At 40.8% G+C, this 17,930-nt stretch overlaps 1 protein-coding gene across 13 annotated transcripts in view; it reads left to right on the top strand.

Moving 5' to 3' along the window:
- Nucleotides 1-17,930, top strand: part of CTBP1 (C-terminal binding protein 1) — an 87,654-nt gene that overhangs the window by 17,359 nt on the left and 52,365 nt on the right. For 2 of the 13 annotated variants that reach the window (XM_077815968.1, XM_077815970.1), the window contains 2 exons: nucleotides 2,815-2,982; nucleotides 14,369-14,459. The exons of 5 other annotated variants lie outside the window; for them this stretch is intronic. In XM_077815968.1, coding sequence (XP_077672094.1) covers nucleotides 14,426-14,459 — 34 coding nt within the window. In that variant the 5' untranslated portion in view covers nucleotides 2,815-2,982; nucleotides 14,369-14,425. Of the gene's footprint in view, nucleotides 1-960; nucleotides 1,087-2,814; nucleotides 2,983-14,368; nucleotides 14,460-15,979; nucleotides 16,197-17,930 lie in introns of all 13 variants that reach the window. 6 more of the 13 variants (XM_077815972.1, XM_077815974.1, XM_077815971.1 and 3 more) reach the window with 4 other exon arrangements.

Genomic DNA, 17,930 nt, shown 5'->3' on the forward strand with positions numbered 1-17,930 from the left:
TCTTCCTCCTCCCCCTTCCTCCCTGTGAGCAAGTCTCAGGTGGGCATGCAGAAAAGAGTGAGAAGCAGTCAGGGACATGGCTCCACCCTTCTCCTCACAATGCTCTGGCCAGTGGAGCTAGCTGGATACGGGGTCAGGTAAGATGCACCCCTTTTTTGGTTGCTGTAAATTACTTCCCTCCCTCCACCCTTGGAAGTATCTTGCTGGTGTTCCTGCAAAGGTGGCACTCGGCTGGAACCTCTGTTTAGCTCTAACTCTTAGAAATTAGAGATGGAAAAGCGATCACATTGTCTAGTTTCTTCCTATCTTAGTGCAGGAATGTAAACTCCGTGAGGTAGGAGCTTTGTCTTTCTTTATGTTCTTTCTAGAACAACATGTAGCGTCAGTACTCACCAAATAATACAGTACGTTTTCTAGTGCTTCCTTTGTATTTAAGTTTGCTCTAGTGGCGGAGCGTCCACTTCTTTGGGGGTAAGACTATGAAGGAGTGAATTTGAAGTGCTGAAGGAATCTTGACGTCATCGTTCTGTAGTGTACCTCTTGCATGGATGTAACTATATTCAGCATGGCTTTGGACATATATTTACAAAAGTAGATTCCATGAATATGTCATCAAATTATAAATCCAGGAGTCTCTGCTGTATGTTTTATTTATTTAAAAATATGTATTTAAATATATTCCAGTTGATTTAATGCTTGTGAAAGGGAGGGAATGATACACTATGTATACATAGTTCAAGCAAGATCTGTACAAGTTTTACCCACAAAATTCTCCCAAATGCACTTCAGGTCTGATGAGAAATACACCTTATATTTCTGGACTTCTTTTGAGCAACAGCTGCCAGTCATGTCAAGTCTGTTGTAATTTTATGATGTGGGCAGATGCCTACCAAAGATTAGGATAAAATCACCAAAATAATGTTACATGTTACTTAGTTGCCCTGTTTCTTTGAACCCAAGTACCTAGATCTGAAAGACAGGGTCTGATCCTGCATTCATTGATATCCATAAGAACGTTCCCATGGACTGCAGTGACTACAGGATCGATCCTGATAGAACTAAGCCACCAACCACCTTGTCCTACAGGTAACTTTTGACTCAGAAGTTGTTCTTTTTATTCTTTAGTTCCATTTTTAATCTTTTTTAAGTAAGTTAAATGTCAGTATGTGGTGAAAGATTCACATCACATAGCATTGTTTATAACAGAACTCTGGAGGCTGCCCAGAGAACAGATGTGTCAAAACAAATATAAAAAGTAATATTAAAGTTATCAGAAAAGAGATTATGCTATTAAGGGGGGAAATTTGTGAAGTCTACTGGCTTCTGTAGGTTTGGGATATTCCGTATATTTTAGATTGTATTAGGGCCAGGACTGTACTTTTCTCTATGTTTGTAAAGTACCTAGCAGAATGGGTCCCTGTCCTGGTTGGCCTCTAGGCCAAAGGTGGGCAAACTACGCCCTGCGGGCCACATTTGGCCCACGGCACCCTCCTGAGCTACTGGCCCGGGAGGCTTGCCCTCGGCTGTTTTCCCTCCTCTGCAGCCTCAGCTCACTGCGCCGCCGGTGCAATGCTCTGGGTGGCAAGGCAGCGAGCTCCTGGGGCAGCGCAGCTGCAGAGCCCGGCTTGACCCGGTGCTCTGTGCTGCGCGGTGGCGTGGCTGGCTCCAGCCGGGCGGTGGAGCTGTAACGCCACCAGCCACCAGTGCTCCAGGCAGCGCAGTAAGGGGGCAGGGAGCGGGGGGGTGGATGGGGGGCACTCAGAGGGCAGGGAACAGGGGGGTTGAATGGGGGCAGGAGTCGTGGGGGGGCAGTCAGGAAGGAGGGGGGATTGGATGGGGCGGTGGGGAGCAGTCAGGGGCAGGGGTTCTGGGGTCAGTCAGGGGACAGAGAGGAGGGGTGGTTGGATGGGGCAGGAGTCCCGGGGGGCCATCAGGAGTGAGGGGGGGTTGGATGGGGCGGCAAGGGGCAGTCGGGGGACAGAGAGGAGGGGTGGTTGGATGGGGCAGGAGTTCCGGGGGGCCATCAGGAGTGGGGGGGTTGGATGGGGCGGCAAGGGGCAGTCGGGGGACAGAGAGGAGGGGTGGTTGGATGGGGCAAGGGTCCCGGGGGGGAGAGGGGCGGGCTGTCAGGAATGAGAGGAGGGGTTGGATGGGGCAGCGTGGGGCAGTCAGGGCGGGGCTTCTGGGGGCGGTCAGGGAGCAGGGGGTGGGGCCCGGGCTACAGCCCCCTCCCCTAACCGGCCCTCCATACAATTTCCAAAACCCGATGTGGTCCTCAGGCCAAAAAGTTTGCCCGCTCCTGCTCTAGGCACAAGTGCTGGATACGTTGAATGAGGAGTTGCCCTGTTCATAATTTGCATAAAAGATATCATTTTTTATTATGATGAGCTTCCAGGACTTGAAAGTGCATTCAGTGAATGGAATATCAGTGGAAGCCTTCCATTCCAAAGTGATTGCTACTCTAGCAATGAGAAATAGCTTAGTGGAGAGAGGCCAAAAAGGATTAGTATTCACAATACATTATATCCGTTATCACAACCAAAACTGCTAATCCTGGGTAAGATTAACTGGTGCTTCAAAGGGATAAGAACAGTGAAGTGAAATATGCTTCCAGAAACATTTAGCAACTGGACAATACTACCACATTATCAAGGTTATCCACTGTAAATTCTGTGTCCCCTCATCTCAGTTCCTTTACTACTTCCTAGTTAAATGAGCGTCTTCTCCTCTGAGTCACTCTACAGATGTAAAAATTTCTCTTGAGAAAGGTGGTCCATAGGTATTCTCAAAGATTCTTTTGTTTTTACCCTACAGGTTAAAGGATGGGTAATAGCTCTTCACCCGTATCTAAGTTGTTTGGGACATAAAGAATTTAAAGGTTAATCTATCTGGTCAAAGTCCACGGGGAAAACACTACAGGAGGTAAAACTGGCTCAGAGTTTACTCTGGGGTGAAGAGGGATTTTGTTGTCTCAAACTAAAGGTAAATACCTAATAGTAAGCATAAAACCATTGCATGCAGCTAATGCTAGAAAGCTGCCGTACTAACTTACTTTAGAGTTTTTTCCCTTTCCTTCTTTGTAAAGTGCCACCATGAAAACACCTTAGCTGATTCAGTTACATTTCAGTTGTTCTCTCAGAGTTAATCGTAGGCTGAACTTCCAAAGTGATATGGAAAATTAAATTAGTGATGAAGATCTGTTGCTCTTCCTTCTGGGCCTCACCAGCAGGGTTATCCTCACCATCTTCTTGTTTGTTATAGAAGATGGTAATAATCTGGTTTGGGGGGATTTTCTGAAAATTATTCACTTGTGTTGGCCAACCAAGTGGCCTTTTTTCCCCCTTCCCTTTTTCCTGAGATTTCAAGGGGAGGGAAACTGCTGCATTTGCTGTCCAAAATTTCCTTGATGCCCTGGCTCTTTTTGAGTACTAAAAAATATGTATCAAATAGTCTGATTTGATTTGATTTCCATTAAATTGGTGATGTTTTGGTTACCTTTGGAAGATAACCAAAAGATTCCAAACTTTTTTGAGTACATGCACTAGCAATTTGGTTTTTTGGAAATGCAGTGGCCAATTTTATTTTTTTGTATGCAACTTTTGGAGTACTTAATCGTTGTTTTTTCCTGCTTACCCCACATTTTGTTCTTGGCTTCAGAGGAGCATGTGATGTAGGCATACAGCAGAAGACCAATTACAATTTCTTTCTTTGGAAAATGCTTTTTTTGCTACTACTGGGAAGAAATTAGTAACATCACTCTAGCATCCTACCTAGTTACTACCCAATCTAATCTTTATTTTGAAGGGAGGTTACTAAGGTCAGGCTTTGTCTGCCCTCTGTTTTTCATAACCTTTCTAATGCTGCAGAAGTTTTAGGCTGTCACTGAGGAGGAAGAAGTTTCAATTAGAGAGGGGGAGATGACATTTATATGACGCACGTGTATGCTGTAGGCAGATTTCCTAAGTGTTTGTCTGCAGATTGGTGGACACAAAGGCTATAATAATTTTTTTTTTTTTTTAAGATAAAAAATGACGGGAAGATGTCAGAATGATACTGCTGACTGAGAGTTTAACTTCTATTTGTTAGGGATTGTAGTCTTGGATTTGTTTTCCAAAATTGTTTCTGAATCAAATTAGACAGTTTTCATGTTCCAGCAGGGTTAAAATACAACCGATTTCTGGCTCAAAAACAAGAATATATAGTATTGTAGCTGTAACTTTAACTTAACAAGCAATGCAGGATATAGAAAGGGAAAAGGCTTATTGTTCACATTGTCCAGAAATGGATCTTTTGTTGTAATTGATTTTAGTAGAATCAGGGCTTGTCTACCTGGTGGGGTAATGTGCATTAATGGGTCTATGTAAACTCTGCAGGTGCACTTTAATGTAGTGCTGTGTGAACTAGTGCTATGTTAAAGCACACTAGGTAACCTTTAGCACGCACCAGCAAGTTCTGCACAGACCAAGGGATGTGCAACATGCTGATTGTTTTTTAGAAATCACACCCCAGTAGAGCGGATTATCCCACTTTATAGACAAGCCCTCGGTAACACATTTTCCATGATTTTCCCAGACTGTTGTTGGGTTTTTAAACACTAAGAAACGTCTTAGGCACTTCACAGAAATAAGTAAATATCTGTGGCCTAAAAAGCTTACACTACATGGCCCCTATCCTTCATACAGAGTAATTTTACTCATGTGACTAGTCCCATTAGGGAAGTTTCTAAGTTTTAACCATTTTCAACTATGTGAGAACATCAAGAACTACAAGAAACATCAAAAAGCCAGTGAAAAAAAATTCAAAATTAGATAATTTTTTAATACTTCCGACTTTTAACCAATTCAGTGGAAACGCTTAAAACATTCACAAAAATCACATCTAGAACCCTTTAGAAAGTGGTATGTGTGAGAAGGAAATGTTTGGCTTCTCTCATCAAATCATGGGAATAGGTCCCCACTTTCTCTGTACTTTCAACACAACTTTAACTCTGGTGCTGGGACCAGCCCCTTCATAACTGAAACTCTAAATTGCATGTGAAGAAAAACTCACTAGAACATTTATCTCACATCATGGTATGATTTATTATATTGTGATTAAATGTAATTTGGTAATCTAAACCAAACTGTTGCCGTAAACTGCCTGTTTTATTTGGCTGTTACACTGTTGTTGCTGGCCCAGTCTCAGTGAACTAGTCATTTTTATACATCCTGTTTGCTTACCTTCAGAATGAACATCTCTTAAAAAAATTCTGTTTACTGAAGATTTAGCTCAGCTAGCATGAGTTAGCCTACAGAATATATTGGATGGAAGATGAGTCTTTGATTCCTTTATCCTTCATATTCTTAGATTTATTTTTTTAAAAGACTGAGCTATCCTCTGATTTGTGATAATCATCAACTATTAACAGAGAAGAGCAAAGAGGTCACTGTCACTGTCACTGTCAAAGAGGTCACTGTCTTCCGGGGCGGGGGATTAAAGGAGCTTTAAAGAGCCCCTTGTACTGGATCAGTGTTGATGGAGTTGCTTTGGCATGCAGAAGAGCATAATGCAGTGTAATTTGAGAGAGTTTATTGTCCTCATTTACAGAAACCTTAATACTGTATTGAGTGGAGGTTTCTAATGACAGTGATCTTTTTAAATGCCTGGGGATTTTTCAGAGTTTTAGTTGTAAATCTTTGGGGAGAGATTTTTATTTCTCTTCCCTTCTCCCATCCCTAAAAAAGAGTCATTATTTTTTTCACTGGAAGGATTGCTGCCACAAATAGCTGTGTGAATTTAGCTGAAGGGGAGATGAATCACAACGAAAGCTTTCCTAAAAACAAAATCTTAAGAAGTGACATTTTAAAGACATTGACGAGAGTTAAGTGTGCAAAATGTAAAAAGAGTTCAGTTTTATTTTTCAGCGTATTCAGCTAATCTTAAAAGAAAAACCCTCAACATTGTAAAACTGATTTGGTGTGGTAAAGCCCCATATTTGTTTATTCTCAACATTTTTGATAAGAAAAACAAGGAGTGTCTCTTAACGTTCTAGGTCAAAGTACAGGTGTGCTGCTGTAGAAATTGCTTTTCGTGTTTGGGATGAGGGGTGGAGTAGCCTTTGATGTTTGTCCCCACCTTGATTACCCTGCCTGATACAGCATCCCTGTCCAATACCTAATATACACAGAGAGAAGCACAAAGGAGAATAATCATCATTATAGATGGGATTGTGAAATGTTGTCGTGCCTCTTCAGTGGTGTCTTTAAAATATTCTGTGTAATTAGTTCTCATGGAAGCTGCTGGGTTGACAGCCCTATAAACTGACATCTTCTATCCACAAAATACCTGCAGCCCAGGCAGTGGTAATGAAAACTTCCCTGTGTTGTATACCTTACTTCTCTTCTGGAGGGAATAACCTTTAGAGGGAGGGAAAGGTTTATTATTTTCTGTTCATTTGCACAGTTGTTCAAGTTTATATGGTGTTTTACTGACAAATCAAAAGACAAAGGTTCCTGAGTATGTTGCATCCTGAATTCACTTTACATGACCACCCAGTCTTCATCAATTGCCAGCAATGGGTGCTAATTATGATGGTGTGATAGAGCAGGGGTTCTCAACCTTTTTCTTTCTGAGCCCCCCCCCCCCCCCCATGCTATAAAAAAACTCCCAAGGCTCACCTGTGTCGCAACAACCAGCACTGGCATTCGGGGGTAGCAAGCAGTGCAATTGCCTGGGGCCTCATGTCACGGGGGCCCCTAGGAAGCTAAGTTGCCCAGGCCTCGATGCCAGTCCCAGGTGTAAGGGTTCGGGTGTCAGCCCCATATGGTAGGACTTCAGGTTTCTGGCTTGGGCCCCAGTGAGTCTAATACTGTCCCTGCTTGGTGGACCCCCTGAAACCTGCTCGCAGGCCCCCCCCAGGGATCCCTGGACCCCTGGTTGAGGATCACTGTGGTAGAGGACAGTGCTACTTGTTTGTTTTGCGATATGGGCAGTTGCCATTAAGAGCTAGACTGAGACCACCAGCTCTTCTCACTTCTTAGAGAAACTCAGCCATGCTTCTCCAGCCTGGGTCAGATTTGAACCACATTCCTAGAGGTGAAAGGCTCTGCTTCTGAGACTGAGGATACATCCAGTACTCCTTTGGTAAAGTGCCTTGATATATATCTTGGCATAATATAGATTGTTGTTGGAACGACTAGGAGAGCTAATCATTTTGCTCTTAGTACTGTTGTTGAAGCAGATTGTTTTTCTTGTTCATGTCAGTAGGAGTTCCCTAACCTTTGAAAAAGAAAGTTACGCCCACTTCCCTTAGTGCCACCATCTGAAAGTGCACTTCCCACCATGTCCTCTAAAAAAACATCATATTTTAAAATAAAGGGTTTCTAATATATATAATATGCAATTTCTGAGCCTACTGCAGAGGTATTCATCTTACAGGAAAGTGGCAATAGCTTCATACAAGGGATACAGTGCTTACATTTTGGTGCTTCTCAGGGATGTCTCTGGGTCATGCGGCATGGTGTTCTTGTTGAATTCTTTATTTTGGGACACTTAAACTCATCAGTAATTGGAAAGTGACCATGACTACAGAGAAAATAAAGACCAAATTTAAAGCCCTTTGACTGTTAATTATTTCATTGCTATGCATCTGTATCAGCCCCGTTTCCTGCTAGTTATAAACAAGATTGTGACTTAAGCCACAGCCCTTGCAGGAGTGGGTGTTGCAGAGCCATCCTGCAGCTCGTGTCGCAAGTAAGAAATTTGTCAGACTTTAGCCAGAATTCCTCCTAGAACTCCCTGGGATTATACTCTGCCAGACCAGCTCCACCACCTTTAGGTAGGAAGCAATATGCATTTCCTCCTTTCATCTCAAGGAATCAATTTTGAAGCACTTAGAGGAGAGGAAAGTGATCAGGAACAGACCGCATGGATTCACCAAGGGCAAGTCATGTCTGATTAAGCTAATTGCCTTCTATGATTAGATAACTGGCTCTGTGGATGAGGGGAAAGTGGTGGACATGTTGTTCCTTGACTTTAGCAAAGCTTTTGACAGTCTCCCACAGTATTCTTGCCAGCAAGTTAAAAAAGTATGGGCTGGATGAATGGACTATAAGGTGGATAGAAAGCTGGCTAGACCATCTGGCTCAAGGGGGTTCCAAAGAGGATGGAGCTCAACTGTTCTCAGTGGTAGCACAGGACAGAACAAGGAGTAATGGTCTCAAGTTGCAGTGGGGGAGGTTTAGGTTGGATATTAGGAAAAACTTTTTCAGTAGGAGGGTAGTGAAACACTGGAATGGGTTATCTAGGGAGGTGGTGGAATCTCCTTCCTTAGAGGTTTTTACAGTCAGGCTTGACAAAGCCCTGGCTGGGATGATTTAGTTGGGGATTGGTCCTGCTTTGAGCAGGGGGTTGGACTAGATGACCTCCTGAGGTCCCTTCCAACCCTGATATTCTATGATCTGTGTCCAGCCAGCCTCTTCTGGTCAGTCAGAGACATGATCCTGCCCTCGCTGCACTCCCAAGTTTTGAAATGGCTAGTAGTTGCACTATTCTATCCATGCTCAAGTAAAGCACTGCAATGGCCTCTGTATAGAGATGCAAATGAAGGGTTCCTGGCACTCTTTTGCTTCTCCCATTCTATATACAGCAGTGCATGTCCAGCTCCAGTGTGGCCCTAAAATTAAAAACCACGTGGAAGGAGGCAAACAATCTGACTTCATCTTGGAATAGTGTTTGCAACTAATCTGTAAAACTAGTTTCACCAGCTGACTTGTACAAAGACCCACTCCTTCCACCAGACCCAGAAACTTAAATTAAAAGACAAATAGACTGAAGTAGGGAGATGAAATACTGTAATCAAAAGCGATCTCTTTTTCTGAGTCTTCCAGTGCATCTTACCTTTTAGTAGCAAATCCTCAGCTGATGTAAATTATCATAGCTCCATTGAAGTCTGCTCCTCTGTCTTCTAGATTGTAAATTCTCTAGGGCAGGTTCTTCTGTCTTGATATTTGGGACTTGCGCAGAATTGAGCGCGCACTGCAATTAACAATCAGCAAATAATAATAATAATTAGGGCTGTCGATTAATCGCATGAATTAACTGCAATTAACAGAAGCATTAATCATGATTTAAAAAAATGCATTGTGATTAATCGCACTATTAAACAATAGAACACCAATTGAAATTTATTAAATATTATGGATATTTTTCTACATTTTCATATATATTGTATTCTGTGTTGTAACTGAAATCAGTGTATATTATTTTTGATAATTTTTACAGTGCAAATATTTATAAACAAATATTTTTCAGTTCACCTTGTACAAGTACTGTAATGCAATCTATTTGTCATGAAAGTGCAACTTACAAATTAGAATTTTTTTTGTTACTCAAAACTCAAAAACCATGTAAAACGTCAGAGCCCACAAGTCCACTCAGTCCTGCTTCTTGTTCAGCCAATCACTAAGACAAACAAGTTTGTTTACGTTTACGGGAGATAATGCTGCCCTCTTCTTATTTACAGTGTCACCAGAAAGTGAGAACAGGCATTTGCATGACACTTTTGTAGCTGGCATTGTAAGGTGTTTAAGTTCCAGATACGCTAAACATTCGTATGCCCCTTCATGCTTCGGCCACCATTCCAGAGGACATGCTTCCATGCTGATGCTCGTTAAAAAAACCAAACGTTAATTAAATTTGTGACTGAATTCCTTTGGGGAGAATTATACGTCCCCTGCTCTGTTTTAACCGCATTCTGCCATATATTTCATGTTATAGCAGTCTTGGATGATGACTCAGCAGAAGTTGTTGAGAACACTTTCACTGCAGATTTGAGAAAACGCAAAGAAGGTACCAATGTGAGATTTCTAAAGATAACTACCGCACTCGACCCAAGGTTTAAGAATCTGAAGTGCCTTCCAAAATCTGAGAGGCATGAGGTGTGGAGCATGCACTCAGAAGTCTTAAAAAAGCAATACTCTGATGCGGAAACTACAGAACCCAAACCACCAAAAAAGAAAGCTGCATTGGATTATTATTGAGCAGAACCCCTCATCAGCATGGACATGTGTCCCCTGGCATGGTGATTGAAGAACAAAGGGACATATGAATCGTTAGCGCCTCTGGCACGTAAATACCTTACAACGCCAGCTACAAAAGTGCCATGAGAACACCTGTTTTTACTTTCAGGTGACGTAAACAAGAAGTGTGCAGAATTATCTCCTGCAAATGTAAACAGACTTGTTTGTCTGAGCGATTGGCTGAACAAGAAGTAGGACTGAGTGGACTTGCAGGCTGTAAAATTTTACATTGTTTTATTTTTGAATGTAGTGAGTTTTTGGTACATAATTCTACATTTTTTAAGTTCAACTTTCATGATAAAGAGATTGCACTACAGTATTTGCATTGTGGATTGAAAAATACTATTTCTTTTGTTTTTTTACTGTGCAAATATTTGTAATCAAAAATAAATATAAAGCGAGCACTGTACACTTTGTATTCTGTGTTGTAATTGAAATTGATATATTTTGAAAATGTATAAAACATCCAAAAATATTTAAATAAATGGTATTCTATTATTGTTTAACAGTGCGATTATTCGCAATTAATTTTTTTTAATCGCTTGACAGCCCTAATAATTATTAAAATGAACAGGCAACTTGTTTTTCTGTCTTCCTCTGGATCAGTGGGTCACAAACTTTTGTACTGGTGATGCCTTTCACATAGCAAGCCTTTGACTATGACCCCTCTTATAAATTAAAAACACTTTTTTATATATTTAATACCATTATAAACGCTGGAGGCAAAGCTTCGGGATGGAGGCTGACCGCTTGTGACCCCCCCCCCCCCGTGTAATAACCTCGTGACCCCTTGAGGGGTCCCGACCACCAGTTTGAGAACCCCTGCTCTAGATCTTAATAGTTTATTAAGTCAAAGCATGAAGAGAGAAAGGAGGTGGGACCCATGTAATGTACATAGGAAACTTGGTTGTGACTTTGGAACAGAAAGTGATTTCATAAGTCTCTAGCTTTTCCATCAGGTTGATTGGAATGTTTTTTGGGGGTTTAAGGAAGTAAAAGCTCCAGTTGTAGAGTAGACATGTTGCTAGTTCTAGGGGAAATTCCATTGCCTGCATTATGCAGGAGGTCAGACTAGGTCAGGGATCTCAAACTCAAATCACCACGAGGGCCACATGAGGACTAGTACATTGGCCCAAGGGCCGCATCACTGACACCTTTTCATATAAAGATACAAAAGCCCGGCCCCACCCCACTCCACCCCTTCCCCAAAGTCCCCACCCCAACTCTGCCCGCTCCATGCCCCTATTCCAACCAAATCCCCACCCCCGCCCCACCTCTTCTCCGCCGCCTCCCCTGGGCGCGCGGCTCCCCCCTCCCTCCTGGAAAGCCCTAAGAGCCTGGAGGTAGGCAGAGTAGCAGGGACACGGTGTGCTAGGGGGGGAGAGGGGGTGGCGTGTGAGGGGAGCTTGGCAGCCGCAGGAAATAACTCCAGGAGGAGGGGGGCGCGGGGAGCTTGGCAGGCCGCAGCAAATAACTCCGTGGGCCACGTGTTTGAGACCCCTGGATTAGGTGATCACAATGATCCCTTCTGGCCTTGCGGTCTATGAATCTATAGTTTAGTGAGACAATGGCCACAAATGTAGAAAGCTTCAGTTTCACGAATTGAATACCGTATTCGTGCCATTATTGCAAATATCCAACCTCTCAAAATAACAAATATCAAAAGTCTCTAATGTCCTTCTCTTCCTTCCTTCTCTTTTCACGTCAGTGATAAAACCTAACAAAGTCTTTACTGTGCATTGGCATTGAACCTGCATGTCCATGAAAAGCTCTGTCCTTGAAATAGTTTTGCTTTTATGAGGCCTGCTTTTAAGTTCCTGTCATCTCAAAATGGCGGTTCCAGAATGTTGGCACTCAGCGTACACTATAGTTAGCTGGTTTACTGTGCTTTTATTACTATTTTTGATACGGTCTCTTTCATGTAATTGTTTCTGAGTGTGTTGGGTTATTTCATCGTGATATACAATTAAAACATTCTCTTCGGTCACACATTGTGTTATCGCCATTCATTAATTTGACAGTACAAAGGTGTGATTCATATTGTTTCAAGGTTTGTTTTGAAAAGCTCTAGTTAACATTGGGCATATCATCATAGCGTACCTAGCACAGAGACATTAACATGTGTGAATTTTGGTGACAGATGTGAAAGTGGTGCCAGCCCAGATTTCATGTGGCTGTTTGAAGTAAATGTTTAATGAACAGAATATTTTGTCAGGCCATTATTTTGTTCCTATTTACATAACCATTAGTTCTGCTTATGGGCTGCAAAATATGTTGAGCAGTTGAGGGAATTATTTTTTTTTTATACCCTGTGACAAGTTTGCCTGAAGACTTTGTGTCCATAGTGACACAGCCACTGTTGTCTGGTAACTGTGTGGAAATATTGTCTATTTAAGAAGGACCACTGAGTCGTCTTGTTTGGATTTGTCCAACAGGAAAAATGTATCGTGTAGTCAGTCACATAGTGTCCAGTCATTATATCCTTTGCATCTGTCTGGTATAACACTGCCTGACTGAGTGCTGGTGGAACTTCCTCTCACTGGCAAAATCCAGCTGTGGTGTGTGTGAATCTCAATCCTGTGGAAATCACTGGGCCAAATATTGCAGTGACATACATTTTGGTGGCATTGGCCATATATTGGATGTAAGTGGTAAAGTAATGTAATTTGCACCAATGTGACATTCATTGGGTGTGGAAAATGAATGTAATATACATACCAATGAGAAGGAATGGGGTGTGTATCAGGCAAAACAATTAACAAGAGGATGTACAAAGCAGTCACACAAACTTGTCCTACATCATCAGGTGAGCGCTGATCCAGAAACCACACCTTTTAGGTCTGTTATGTTTTTTAAAAAATTACTTGATTTTTACCCAAATTTGGTAAACAGAAAGCAGAGTGCATTCATACCCATAGATCACTGTCACTCCTGACCTAGGCGCTGCTCCATCAAAGCACTTCAGCATGTGTTTTACATTAAGCATATGAGTAGCCCCATTGGCTTAGGGGGACTTACTCACATGATTAAAGTGAAGCAAGTGCTTAAGTACTTTGCTGCATCTGCATTTCTAGGGGTGGACCCAAACTCCATTGAAGTGAATGGAATTCTTTCCGTCAATTTCAGTAAGCTTCGTATCTGACCCTTATGTCCCTATATACCAGTTACTTCTCCGAACTTCCAGTGAAATGAAATGAAGAGTTCATCTGCCAGCTAGTGGAAATTTGTGGGGCTCACTACTGCCTCCTCTTATGTATTTCTGTTTGCTAATTTCCTTGATAAATCTCCTTTCTTGCCCCTTAGCGTGGAATCCTGGCCCCTCTAAAATCAATGGGAGTTTTGCAATTAATTTCAACTGGGCCATGATTTCATGGTATGTAAATTCCATGCACTTTACATATCCCTGAATATCCATATGGTGCATGGTAGTCTACTTTGCCTCTTCCTTTCTTACAGCCAGTTCTTTGACCAGTTTACAGGCAATATGTAATTTGTAAGTACATTGCCATTTACCTCTTCTCAGAATTTGGTTTACCAGAACGCAACAGGATCATGTAAGAACATGTCCTACAAACACATAGTGATGTGGCCCCAAAATAAATTCCAAAATTTCTAATTTTCCTACAAGTTAGTCTTGCAAGACCACAAATGAGTATTGTAAAATTTGGTATTTTTCTACTAATTTTAAGACTAATGGCGTATTAGCAAACCTAATTTATGACAACTTTGTAGTCATATTATAAGATGTATTTTTGTTTGTTTTAGATTAATTAAAGAAAGTAATGATGTTACCAAGGTTTTATTAGTATAATGCCCAAAAGTCTTCTAGATGTTTTAAAAAAAAAAAAGAGAGACACATTCCCTACGCTTAAGAATTTACAATTTAGATGAAAAAAAGGTGAGATGAAACCAAAGGAAATAGAGAACTACCTGCACAGGTTACAGATACAAGCTCATGAGTTACCTGGCTGCCCAGCATGTCTTAGTTAAAGAACACCACACTACCATTAATTGAATGCGGGGGAGGAGGGAGTTCAATAGTTTGTGTTTTATTGTTTTAAAATTAAAACCACTTTGCCATTTTAAAAGACAAGTGTAATAGGAAACATTCTTTTAAAAGGACGTTATCAAGGGAGTTTTCATAATAAAATAATTATTTTACATACTTATTCATCATATCCCCCGGACGCTTGAAAATGAAAAAACTCCTTCCCAGTGCCCTCCCCGCCCCCCTTTTCACTTGCATTCTGGTTTGTTGTTATAGGGTTACTCATGAGTGTTGTGCTTTTTGGCATTGATATATTTTTCAGAAAAAAGAGAATTGAAGCATTTGTTTTGAAAAAAGAAAAACACATTTAAAGAATTACATGGACTTTGCAAACAGATATAAGAAAATGAAAGGTAGGTCAAATTTCAGGCCTACAAACCTGACAGTGTCCCTTTCATTTTAACATCGATGCTTTATTTGACAAAAATTAATGATTCTTGTAGTGTTACGTTAAGCAATGGCAGACAAATGTAAAAATAATATTGTTAATCTTAATAGCTGTTTTTCTTCTATTTCTTCTATGTTGTTTTTAAACATCAATGAATGGCTGCAAATGATAGCCTGATTAGACGTCTCCCTTTATTTGTGTAATCTGACTACTTTACTTAGTCTTTTCTTATGTGATAGTTGCTGAGAAAGTGCTTAAAATAAAGTATCAGTGACTAAAATACAGATGGTCTGTTAAGGACCCAGAGAATTTTTCATTTTAGCATCAGCATTTACGTCTACCTTTCATTTTATTTCACCAAAAAGCCCTAGTTGAAAATTGGTGTACAAGGTCTTAGTTCAGGAACGATGGTGTGTGTGTGTGTTGGGATTTTTGTTTAACAAATTTTAGGTGGCTTATCCTTTTGTTAAGTTACCAGAGAATAAGAAAAATAAATGCTGTGGATTCATGTAAGGGCTGGATGGATGATTTGTAGGGCACAACTACTAGAGGAATGAGGGGAATTGGGCATGAGATGCCTTCCTCTCCAAACTTAGTGCCAGAGCGGGTGATCAGGCATTAATCCCCAAGTCTGTGTGAAGACCCAAGCAATCACTCACATTGCTTGTGTATTAGGTTCACCCTGTGTCTGATTCTGTAACTGAAAACTGGTTTCACACTAGATTTAAATGTGTGTTTTGGTTTTTTTTAATAATCATCCTAATATTCAGTTCTGAAAGGCACTGTTATGTGTCCATATGTAATAGTTACTCTTCACATGTGTAGCTACTGTGCATGTGTATGCGTATTGTACTGTCGTATTATTTATCTTTTATTTCAGTAAAACATGAACAGTTGTTGACACAATTGCCTTGTAGTGGTGCTGAAACTTTGGCCTTAATGATTTTATGTATTGACAAGACAGACTTGTGTCAGTGATTGCTGGAATGAGGCCTGTTGAATTTAGAGCTGTTAGCAGAAGATTTTTTTCTTAAATACATTTAGATAACATTAAGGGCCTGACTTATACCACCAAAACCAGCAGATTCAGAGTTAAGTCTTCTCACTCCATCTTTAATGCACAGTAATGTGTCTGGCTTTTCCAGCACCGTATGGTACAGGAGATCACAAACTGTCCTCAGAACCCTACAACACCTAGGCAAAAAGTTTATCACATGGCTGCTCTGAACATTCCAGGTATGTCCATTTACAGTGCGTGCCCCTGCTGTGCTGCTGGATGTTCCATGTATGTCTTAACATTCCATTGATTTCAGTGGAATGTTAATGGATGATGGCAGCGCACTGCAGGTGTGGTGGAAAACTAGCAGTGAAAGGGGGAAAAGTAAGGATGCCGTGAGAAGCTTCAACTTTGAATTTCCTCGCTTTTGTGCGTATGAGTCAGACCCTTAATGTTATTTTAATGTATTTTTTGTGTTTAATTTTTAGTAAAAATTTGAACACGATCCAGGCTACAGAGGTTGCAGTGGATAAGAAGTTTAAAAGCTTTGGTTCAAGATTACAGGAGACTGCAAGAAAAGTTAAAGACATGGAAATGAGGATCAAGTGACAGGATGCTATTTTCCCTGAGAATACTGAAGATTGTAAAGCATTGAGAAATCGAATTCATGATCCTGGAAATCAAGCTCAGATTAAAAAATGTCAGGTTGGTAGGGGTTCCTGAAAGTTTGGAGTTAGGATAAACTGAGATTTTTTTTTGATCATACATTGTGAAGCTGCTGTGATCTGGGGTAGATGGTTTGAAAGTTCTTCTTCTACCTATATTATGATTTAGTTGGGGATTGGTCCTGCTTTGAGCTGGGGGTTGGACTAGATGACCTCCTGAGGTCCCTTCCAACCCTGATATTCTATGATTCTATGATATACCATATACCTGCAAAAGCCAACCAAGCAAAATTGGCTCTTAAATCTGAGTTAGTATTTGTGGTTGAAAAATCCCATTTTATCCACATTAAAGTTATTCTTTTTTTGGCATTAGGTTGCATGTTTTATTTTAGTACAAGCGTGGAAAATATTGCTCTTGATTACACATTTCTTTATCCTGCCACTCTGAGGGCTTGCTGCAAAGACCAGACACATGGCACACCATGACATTTCTAGATAAGATATAGACAGAATGCACCCAAATGGTGGAAGAAATGGTTTCTTGTTCAGAAGACTCTGATTCATAGTGAAACCATGTTTGTCAAATGTAAACTTCAAATGGTTACTGCCATTAAGATGAAATTACTGTAAATTCACTTAAGTGTTGAGTTAATCTGTAGTTCAGTTATATGGTATTTATGCTGAGAAGTTGTGCAACAGGAAATCTAGCCTGAAGTTTAGGGAGCACTTTGGCAAACAAAGGATTAGCTGGGTGTTCATGGTCAAAGTCATTGGTTAGGCTTAAATTCTGAGAGGACTACTGGCTACACCCAATCTGAAGTTCTGTAGAGTAGAAGTGTACTTCGTAATTTTGGTACCTTTCCTTTTATATCTTGGGCCTGAGTCTGATACATCACTTATGCCAATGTTAAAGAGGCGCACTACAAAAGGTTTTTTTTTCTCCTGCTGATAATAGCTCACCTTAACTGATCACTCTCGTTATAGTGGGTATGGCAACACCCAAGTTTTCATGTTCTCTGTGTATGTGTATGTATATACATATCTTCCTACTGTATTTTCCACTGCATGCCTCCAATGAAGTGGGCTTTAGCCTACGAAAGCTTATGCTCAAATAAATTTGTTAGTCTCTAAGGTGCCACAAGTACTCCTCGTTCTTTTTGCTGATACTGAATACCACTCTGAAACCTGTCAGGTGTAACTCAGTTACAATCCATGTTGTTACACTGACATAAATGAAAACAGAACCAGGCCTTGTGTATTTTTTAGTGATCCCCTTTTGGAGGAATCCCTGTTTTAAAAAGTGGTTTTCTATTGAGTTAGCAGTTCAGTATTTTGTGAACTCTTAAGATGGGCTTTGTCTGGAAAGTGATTGTAAAAATGGCATTTTCTTATTCAACCATTCTGCACTCTGTGTTTATTCAGAGTCATATCTGCTGTCCTACTGACAAAAATAAATTTTGTTACTTTCATGTTAGTGTTGCAAAACTATTAGAGAGACAAGGTGGATGGGATAATATCTTTTATTGGGCCAGTTTCTGTTGGTGAGAGAGACATACTTTTGAGGGCTCCTCTGAGTTATATATATTGGCTTGTTCATCATCTGTAGTTTTGGTCCAAAGTTCCGGTTGCAAGTATCTTTATTACTGGTGATGAGGCATGAGCCAAAAAAGAATCCAATTTGTGTCTCAGACCCAGGCTAGGTTTGCTGGACTGGTGGTTAGAAAAAAACATCTTTTACTTGTTATGTGACCAGTTGATAAGAAAGGCAATAAAC

This window comes from Eretmochelys imbricata, chromosome 4 (assembly GCF_965152235.1).
Source record: "Eretmochelys imbricata isolate rEreImb1 chromosome 4, rEreImb1.hap1, whole genome shotgun sequence".
In the NCBI taxonomy this organism is placed as follows: domain Eukaryota; kingdom Metazoa; phylum Chordata; order Testudines; family Cheloniidae; genus Eretmochelys; species Eretmochelys imbricata.